The sequence below is a fragment of the Quercus suber genome, unplaced genomic scaffold, assembly GCF_002906115.3.
Source record: "Quercus suber isolate HL8 unplaced genomic scaffold, Cork oak 2.0 scaffold_25, whole genome shotgun sequence".
Classification (NCBI taxonomy): Eukaryota; Viridiplantae; Streptophyta; class Magnoliopsida; order Fagales; family Fagaceae; genus Quercus; species Quercus suber.
This window is the reverse complement of record NW_027069490.1, coordinates 1,182,025-1,191,844: the sequence shown is the minus strand read 5'-3', so window position 1 is coordinate 1,191,844 and position 9,820 is coordinate 1,182,025. Positions and strand designations below refer to the sequence as shown.

Here is a 9,820-nt window from a genome sequence, read left to right as displayed (position 1 = left end):
CCATCTATTTTCCAGCTATAGAAATATTTCTTGACTCTTAGATCAGTGATGTACGATCCTTGAGCCTTGATTGAAATGTTTGAGTGCCGCCCATATCTTGCGGAGTGTTTTAATCTCTACCTAGCCTGGGCTAGGCTAGCATCCACATTTAATTCTTGATTTTATGGGATGGGAATAACAAGGCTTTAAAGAGGCCAAGGAGTGGGGTTGAATGAGGTTCCCTTTGATTTCATACTTTATATTTGCAACAGAGCTATTTGCATGGGTATTTTGGAAGAGAGATGATTAAATTTCTCAAATTGTGTTGGTTGAGGCTACCTACTAATCATTTCTTCCAAACTCTGTAGAAGTGGGAGTTTTGTGCATTGGGAACAACCTTTATGTATTAATTAAAATATCAGAAAAAGTGGTAGATTTGAAATATGGAAGTGGCTGGTGTGGTTGGTGCTTAGATGTCGGGAGGGTCTCTAATGGTGTGAGCCTGTTGAAGCATATTTGGCATGGGGACTACCTTATATTCTGATTCGAGGTGGGGGATGGCTTAAGGGTCTATTTTTGGCATGATTGTTATTGTGGGGATGATACTTTTAAGAGCAGATGCTTGGAGCTCTTCATGATAGCTGGAAATAAAGATGCTACAGCTGTGGATTACATAGATGTTTCAAATGGCACTGTGTATTGGGTTCTGTTTTTTCCTACATGCAGTTTATTACTTGGAATCAGAATCTGTTAATCTTTTCTTTGAACGTATTTTTTCAACGAAGGTTTACCAGGGTTTTGCGGACAAGGAAATTTAGGCATTTTCAAAAAATTGTGGATTTAAATTGAAATTTTATTATAAGATTTTAAGAAGAGGGGATGAAACATATTTTCCCTGGAAATCAGTTTGGCGTGTTCACTGCGCTCCTCATGTGGCATTCTTTGCTTGGTCAGCAGAAAAGAGTGAAATCCTAACAACTGGTAACTTGAGGAAATGAGGAATCATTATTATAGATTGGTATTGTATGTGTAAATATGATGGGAGTCGGTTATCCTCTTCACTGGGAAATTGCAAGAGAATTTTGTTGTCTTATTTTGTGCTTGTTCGGGGTTTGTTGGGTAACGCTGATGACTGTTCTTGAAGCTATGGCTTGCTGGAAAGGTGTGTTTGGCTGTTTGGTAAAAAGGAAAGATTTGAGGGATCATTCCACAGGTGAAGGTTTACAAAGAATTAATGCCTTTTTACTGGAATATTTGCTCCACCCTGACATCATGTCTTAGAATTTTATTTCTGCACTATCTTGTTTTCCAATACGTTCATATATTGCTCAAACACTGATCTCATTATCTTTGGGCATTGGTGTAGCTTGTGGTACTTGGTCTTTTTTTTTTTTTTTGATAGTTAATAAGACTTTTATTAAGAAAAAATTGAACATCATGTTCACGATGGTGAACACTTTGAACAGGAAAACAAATACAAAAAGATCAAGAGCTAAATGAAATAGAAACTAAAAAAATCAGATACAGTAGTACAGTTCGTACACCCTCAAACATGAGCCCAAAGAAACAAAGTACGAAAAAGGAGACATTTTAGATGTTCTAATGTTCTCGCCTTGTCTTCAAAAATGCAGGCATTACGTTCTTGCCAAACTAACCACATTAAACATGCTAGGACCATATTCCAAATGGTTGAAAGATAATTTCCAAACCAATTTCTCTAAATAGAGAAAAAAGAGCTGACTGACCTTGGCATTACCCACTGGATCCCAAACATTGCAAAAACTTCACAACATAAGGCGTGAGTGAACTTACAATGAAGAAGAAGGTGGTCCACTGATTTCCCATCGCAACAACATAGGCAACACCTATTAGCCATAGATTGACCTTTCTTAATAAGATTATCAATGGTGAGTATCCCATCATTAGTTGCTATCCATAAGAAGAAAGACACGTTTAGGCACCTTAGTACGCCAAATACACTCCCAAGGAAAGGTATTAGTTTTAGGGCTAGATAATAGCTTATAAAAAGAGTGCCCATCAAAAACACCAGACTTAGTCAATCTCCAGACCAGCTGATCATCCCCCTCACCCCTCGGCATAGAGGAATAAATAAACTCAAAAAAGGAATAAACAGCGGCTGCCTGCCAATCATGAGGACCATGACGGAACAGCAAATTCTAGCTCCTACCTCCTTTTGAAGTAGATACAACCAAGGAAAGGTATCAGTTTTAGGACTAGATAATAGCTTATAAAAAGAGCGCCCATCAAAAACACCAGACTTAGTCAATCTCCAGACCAGCTGATCATCTCCCTCACCCCTCGGCATAGAGGAATAAATAAACTCAAAAAAGGAATAGACAGTGGCTGCCTGCCAATCCTGAGGACCATGACGGAACGGCAAATTCCAGCTCCTACCTCCTTCTGAAGCGGATACAACCAAGTTAGAGACCCATGCTTCTTTAGATAAAGAGCAAGCATACATAGTAGGAAAGAGTTCCTTCAAAGGAGTAGGCCCACACCATTGGTCTTATTCCAACTGCATATGCAAAATATATATTTTTTTACATGCTGTGGTTTCTTTAACTGTAGCTTTTAGGTTATAGAAACATTACGTTATTTTCTGCTTGGAATTTGGACTAAGAGTGTTTTGGTCCTTTACAGCAAGCGGCATTGGTGCTAAATGCTTCCCGCCGATTTCGTTACACTTTGGACTTGAAAAGGGAAGAAGAGAAAGAGCAAAGAAGAAGAATGATTAGATCCCATGCACAAGTCATAAGAGTAATGTTTTTAGTGCTAACAAACATTTTAATTTATTGTTTTGGACTCCTATTATTTCTAATCAATGAATGCTTCTTGTTTTAGGCAGCAGTACTTTTCAAACTAGCTGGAGAAAATCAAATTGGTATATCACTCTTTGGAAGTTCTTCAGCAAACTTCATTTTTTTTTTCTTATTTGGCTAACATGTTTTTGATAGTAGTTGTTAATTTATATGCTTCTAGTTGGAAAAATGATTTGTGGTTTGCCTTTTTTGTTCTTTTCTCCTTTCATTTCTTATTGATGTACAGTATATTATATAACTTATGGCATTTACTAGAACTGTGGAACAGAAATCTTTTGCATTTATGCATTGAGCAGACAAAGATAGAACTAGGGTTTGATGAAATATATGGGATAGATGCAAGAAGAATTAATTACTTGCTGCTTCTTGTGCTGCATACCTTTATCAATCCTTTTTATTGATGGTGCTATCTACAAAATTGTCATTCATACTTGAACTTCCTGTGTATAATTTCACATTTGATACACCAATACATTATTTATGGTAGCTTTTAAATGAGAATGCCAATGTTAGAACCTTTATCTGTAAAGACCACTTACCACAAACAAGCTATTGCTAATTTATGTATATGATGCATTTCTGAAATTATCCGGACTCTATTCTACCTTCACTTTATTGTACTACTATTGGAATTAAGATCAATAATCAAGTGGGAATTTCTTATTCATGCTTAGGTGGTTTTACAAATTAATCTGTATGCTATTATGTAATACAGTTCACCTAAGATTGTTATAACCCTAGATTTATATTTGATTTTCTTTTTATTCATATGATTCAAGTTTCTAATTCTAATTCTGAACTTGTGTTTGAATCATTTAGTAATAGGTCCCTCGGCTACACCCCCAACTCCAAGTGGTGATTACGGAATTGGTCTTGAGCAACTTGTTTCAATTACCAGGGATCACAATATATCTGCTCTACAGGAATATGGAGGGGTAATTTGTTTATGAATTGATTTTGCTTTGTTTATATGATTCACTCTTGTAATAAGCTTACATCAAGCAACGATCACATTCTTCATCAGGTTAAAGGTGTATCACAATTGCTAAAAACAAATCTAGAGAAAGGGATTACTGAGGATGAAACTGACTTGATAAAACGGAAGCACTCATTTGGATCAAATACTTATCCTCGGAAAAAGGGGCGGAGTTTCTTGGTATATTATATTACCAGAGTTTGCTTCTCTTATTTATTGGCTAGATTTTCCAGTTAGTAATATGTAGCTATTCCTTTAATCCTGTGCTTTTTCCTGCAGAGGTTCCTTTGGGAAGCTTGGCAAGATTTAACCCTTATCATCTTGATCGTAGCTGCTGTGGTGTCATTGGCACTTGGAATTAAAACAGAGGTGTGTTTGGTGTTTTTATATATTTTTTTTATAGATCATTTTCATTGTAGGGAGTGTCAATTCGTGGCATTTGTTTTTTGAAGCATCCTTATATAGGTTCTAGGCTGTTGTGATTTATATTTCATATCATGTGGAGTATGACCGTGTCTCTAGGTGCAAGCAAGGTCTTAAACTTTTGGAGGAATCTATCTGGATCTGTGTGATTTGGAATTGATGATACTCTTTGGTATGATATGATACTGTATGAAGCCACTAAGGTGAAACACAAATTTACCACATCAATACACAGTTTGACTTCATGTGATCATTAATCTGAAAGGCACTAAAGTTGCAACTGCATATTTACCTTGTTAATGCCCCAAAGTTAGTTTTGTTCATCTTACCCTAGAACTACATATGCTTCTTTATGAAAAATGTTGGAGGTCTCTAAAGAGTTTGTTGTGCAAACAAAACTTGGGGTTATAAAAAGAGTTCAAGGTTAGCATCTAAAGGGATGTTCAGATAAGCACCCAGCATTTTATATTTCCAGTTAAATCTTCAATTTAAGGAATGTATAAATTTCAAGATGCAGCATTTCTATGCAAATAAGGTGATACCTAAAACCCAACTTGCGCAATAGGAAAAACTTTTTGGACCCCTTCCACTGGAAAAGAATGCTTATTTTATAATATGATTTTATATTTTGTCATAATCAAACTCTACTAGTTTGTTCTTCCCCCTCTCCTACCTCTATTCACTTGTCTTAATAGTGCTTGTTCATCTGGTTATCTTGCTATGTTTTTCTCTCTCTCTCTCTCTCTCTTTTTTTTTTTTTTTTTTTTTTTTCTGTTTGTTTTATTACTATTTTTTAACTGAGGTATTCTCAATCTTGTACTTTAAAATTCCTCACAGGGTGTGAAAGAAGGATGGTATGATGGGGGAAGCATTGCCTTTGCTGTATTTCTTGTTATAATAGTCACAGGTACGAAATTGGATCTTATCATTGTTTCCCTACTTGAATTTGTCCATTGATTGCCTTGTGGATGGAAGGTTACGGATTTTGTGGAACTTTGTTATATGAGTTCTAAAATTGTTCCTGAAATTGTATACTTTGTTTTCTTTCATCCTTTGACATCCAAAAACTCAAACTCAGAATGAGCTTTAATCTCAACTAAATTTGAGAATTTCTTGACATCCAAATTGAGTTTGTATGATGTTTTGTTCTTGCTATAATGGGGGGGAAGCATATGCATATAATATTTTCAGATTGACTTGACTGGTAGGTCCATTTTGTGTCTGTTACAGTACACAAATTTGTCATAAGAGTTGCAGGCTTGCCTGAACCTGTCAGTGTAGTTTGGAGCTCTTCCTATTTTGAAAATGAAGAAATGTTGGGTTTTCCTTTACATCATTTTGTTACCAGGCTACTGATCCTTTTTCCTCTTTTGGTAGCCAGCTGTTAGTGATTATCGACAATCACTTCAGTTTCAGAATCTAAATGATGAAAAGCGGAATATACAAGTGGAGGTATGTACTGTTATAGTGTGAGATCATTGATATCCTTGTTCAGATGCTTAATTGATTATATATATTCGAAACTATGTGTAGGTTATTAGAGGTGGTAGAACAGTAAAGATCTCGATATTTGATATTGTTGTTGGTGATGTTGTCCCTCTAAAAATAGGCGATCAGGTGAGTCACTTAATGATTTAGTTGTTCTTCCAGAACATCAAATTGTCTCTATTACTCAAATTACTTGTTTGGGTTTACATAGGTCGCTGCTGATGGCATTGTAATTTCTGGTCATTCTTTGGCCATCGATGAATCTAGCATGACTGGCGAAAGCAAGATTGTGAGTGATTTTTAAATTCTTGTGGTTCATTTATTTAATTTCTCATCCTTAATATTCTCAAGTACAACTTCTCTTTCAGGTTCATAAGGATCATAAAGCACCCTTTTTGATGGCGGGTTGCAAAGTAGCAGACGGTTTTGGTACCATGCTGGTAAAATACGTTGTGTTAATTCATTTTGACTAATGTCCTCACAATTTGATGATTTTCATGTGGTTTTAATTAAAGCATCTCACATGTATGAATAATATCATACAATTGATTTTATCCTATGTACTAAATATTTTATATTGTTGTGTACTTGTATATTACCAATCAATTCCTTATTTTACTAACAGAAAGAATTTCTTGCACTTCATATCTCAAGATTTGACACATGTAGTTTCAATAACAAATTTCACCTTTAAAGATGAAGCTTCACCTTTTTAAAACTATTGTAGGTAACTGGTGTTGGAATCAATACAGAATGGGGATTGTTGATGGCAAGTATCTCAGAGGATACTGGTGAAGAGACGCCCTTACAGGTGTCCACCTCAAACACCCCCCCCCTTCCTGAAGCCCCTAAAAGATATTACTTTGTCAATACCTTACAGAAATTGGTGTTTTACAGCCTAACAATATCTTGAGCTGACCTATAGGTGCGCTTGAATGGAGTTGCAACTTTTATAGGCATAGTTGGGCTTTCTGTAGCTGTTTTTGTGCTTATTGTCCTTTTGGTGAGGTAAAATTGTTGTCATTAAATAGTTCATATCCTTTTATTAGAATTGAATGCCATCTCACCAGCTACAATATGATCTGTAATTTCAGATACTTTACTGGACATTCAAAAAATCCAGACGGAAGTACCCAATATGTCCGTGGCGTGACTAGTGCTAGTAAAGTAGTAGATGGAGTCATTAAAATTTTTACTGTTGCAGTAAGTTCAGTTTCTGGATATTTATTGTGGTATTTAAATTTTTTTTTTTGGTTGTCTTTTGTTACTAATTATGGAATCATTAGGTCACCATTGTGGTTGTTGCTGTGCCTGAAGGGCTTCCTTTGGCTGTTACCTTGACGTAAGAACAAGCTACCATTCTGTTTCATACTGTAACCATAATGGAGATGAGGCTAATCTGTTAATATTCTTATTCTCTTTGATTCTCTTTGTAATATTGTTTCTGTACTTCAATTCTATGACAGCCTAGCATACTCAATGCGGAAAATGATGGCAGATAAGGCCTTGGTAAGTAGCTCTTTAAAAATTGTATTTATGTAACTATTTCTTTTATTCTTTTTTGTTTAAATCAAATTTTATGATTGTAGTGCCTTTTATTTACACCTTTAGATATGCAGGTGCGTAGGCTTTCAGCCTGTGAAACTATGGGCTCTGCAACAACAATTTGCAGTGATAAGACTGGAACATTGACACTTAATCAGGTGTGCTCTCACTCGCAAGCATTAATACCCCATAGGAATGGAGACCATGTTTAACATGTCTCCTTTGGATATAGCTTGGTTGAGTATAGCTTTCAATAACCCCCAGAAAGATATTTCAAACCTGTCTTGGATATGCCAGGATATGCTGCTTATACATTAGTGATTTGGAAAAATGGACTTAGTATTTTCTAAAATCTAAATCTTGGTTAGATGTAAGAAAGAATCAGGTTCATTTGGTAAAGAAATTACAAAAAATATAATGTAGAAGGGGATGGGGCATAAAATTAGATAACAAAAATGAAAAGATAGAAGTGTTTCTTTGAAACTTTCACATTGTCATGGAAAATTCTGGACAGTGTTGAGAGAGAGAGAGAGAGAGGATACTTTCTAGGGGCAGTGCCCTATTTGGAGTTGGACCATTTATGAACCCAGACTATTCAGAAAAATTTAGCAGCATTAAGGATATATTCCCAAATTTCCTGGATTAATGAAGAAGAATGATTTCTGTCTTTGACTATATTTGAACAGTCAATACCACCATGTTGATGAGCAAAAATCCAGGGCTTTTGATAAAAGGATTCATACCTTTCACTTGGTCATCACTCCTAGGAGAGATCTCCATTATAAGAAATGACTTAAATGGTTGCTGAGGTCCACTTTTTTACCTTAAAATATTGTCATTTGTTCTATCTGTGCTAGTCTGCTAGATAAACTCTACATTTTCTGTTTTTCTCTACAAATTCATTTTTAGGGCTTTTTTCTAATTTTTTTTATTATTATTTATAATTATTATAACTGAAGCAATTTCTTACATCAGTAAGTCTTCTTGTACTATTTCTCATAGCTTTACTGGGGAGGTCATATGTTTATTTCAGAAACTTAATATGCACAGCTATTAATATATTTTCCTCCTGTTTTTGTGCAGTTTGCATTGCAAACTCTTTAAGTTAATTTATAGAAGACCTGCAATTATCGAGATCTGTCTAATTGCTCTTTTAATTTTGTCTTTTGCATTACAGATGACTGTAGTTGAGGCTTATGCTGGGAAAAAGAACATAAATCCACCTGATGAATCTTCACAATTTCATCCTGTGGTATCCTCTTTGCTGATTGAGGGCATTGCGCAAAATACCACGGGCAATGTTTTTCGGTCTAAGGTTAGTGTGCCCTTTTATGTCATGACAGTAAATTTCTTACAATAACTTAATTTTTTCCTCATACTTTATCTGGGACTCTTTGATAATGAATTTGTTGATTCTTAATGTGGTTACCCATATAGCATCAAATTATGCCATTGACTTCCTTTTCTTGAGCAGGATGGTGCAAGTGTAGAGGTTTCTGGTTCTCCTACTGAAAAGGCCATCCTTTCTTGGGCAGTCAAGGTATCAATGTTGTGTATCTAGAATCTTCTTCTTCTTCCTTTTTTATTTTTATTTTTATTTTTATTTTTAAAGTAGTTTTACATTTGAAGTTCATTTTTGTATTCAATTGGTACTGCAGTTGGGAATGAATTTTGATCTCGCGAGATCAGAGTCGATGATTCTGCAGGTCTTCCCTTTCAACTCAGAGAAAAAGCGTGGTGGTGTTGCAGTAAAGCTGGTTAGTGGTTTATCCTGAGGCTCATTTTTTGGCTTAGTTGATTGCAAGTTTTAAACTTTGCTGTATTTGTGTGATGCGGAAATATAATAATAGTTTATCAAAATACAATTCTGTATGTCACTTAAAATGGAGAAACCCAAAGCAACCCTGTGATATGATATTTTGTGACAGAGCTGGACTGTCTTGATCATTTCACTATGGTTGGCTATTTCAACCCAAATGTCAGCCCAGCAAGTCTTGTCTGCTCTTAGATGGTTTTGGGTGTAAAAAGAAAGTAGAATGCTGAAAGTTTTGAAGGGTGTCAATGGACTATTATAAACTTAAAATTAGTGTTCCTTCAATCTTTGTATGAGTGGATGCAAGCATTAGGTTCTGTTTCTTTTTCATCTCTTCTAGACGTGATTGTTCTTTGTTCTTTGAGGCCTTGGTTTTGCTGTACTCATAGTATACTTCCTGTGTACTTGTGTTATACAATTTCGATCTTAATCAAATCTGTTATTTATCAGATAAAAAGAAAGAAAAAAATTTACTTAGCATGGGATCTTTTGTATGCTTGAATATATGCATGTGGAGATATGTAGAGATGCATATCCCTAGAGCCATACAAGGCTTCAAGAAGATACCATTTGCTTTCAGGCCTTCTCATTTTTAGTAGAGACTACTTCATAAAACATCTGATACATGATAATTGTGATGGAATTAATTTAAATCACTACTCAAGCCTCCAAATGTGAAAATAATCTTTTTCAAAAGTTCACACTTGAAAATTATATAGGTCTCCAGTGTGAGGTGAATAGAGATTACCACTTAAG

The 9,820-nt window shown here is 35.3% G+C and overlaps 1 protein-coding gene across 1 annotated transcript in view; it reads left to right on the top strand.

Moving 5' to 3' along the window:
- LOC112024353 (calcium-transporting ATPase 9, plasma membrane-type) overlaps positions 1 to 9,820 on the top strand; it is a 33,980-nt gene that overhangs the window by 6,052 nt on the left and 18,108 nt on the right. The window contains exons 2-20 of the mRNA XM_065767489.1: positions 2,641 to 2,757; positions 2,842 to 2,881; positions 3,639 to 3,754; positions 3,844 to 3,975; positions 4,075 to 4,164; positions 5,056 to 5,125; positions 5,600 to 5,670; positions 5,752 to 5,835; positions 5,918 to 5,995; positions 6,075 to 6,146; positions 6,434 to 6,517; positions 6,632 to 6,714; positions 6,801 to 6,909; positions 6,993 to 7,048; positions 7,173 to 7,215; positions 7,326 to 7,409; positions 8,429 to 8,566; positions 8,726 to 8,791; positions 8,910 to 9,008. Of these exons, the coding sequence (XP_065623561.1) occupies positions 2,641 to 2,757; positions 2,842 to 2,881; positions 3,639 to 3,754; positions 3,844 to 3,975; positions 4,075 to 4,164; positions 5,056 to 5,125; positions 5,600 to 5,670; positions 5,752 to 5,835; positions 5,918 to 5,995; positions 6,075 to 6,146; positions 6,434 to 6,517; positions 6,632 to 6,714; positions 6,801 to 6,909; positions 6,993 to 7,048; positions 7,173 to 7,215; positions 7,326 to 7,409; positions 8,429 to 8,566; positions 8,726 to 8,791; positions 8,910 to 9,008 (1,632 nt within the window). The remainder of the gene's footprint in view (positions 1 to 2,640; positions 2,758 to 2,841; positions 2,882 to 3,638; positions 3,755 to 3,843; positions 3,976 to 4,074; positions 4,165 to 5,055; positions 5,126 to 5,599; positions 5,671 to 5,751; positions 5,836 to 5,917; positions 5,996 to 6,074; positions 6,147 to 6,433; positions 6,518 to 6,631; positions 6,715 to 6,800; positions 6,910 to 6,992; positions 7,049 to 7,172; positions 7,216 to 7,325; positions 7,410 to 8,428; positions 8,567 to 8,725; positions 8,792 to 8,909; positions 9,009 to 9,820) is intronic.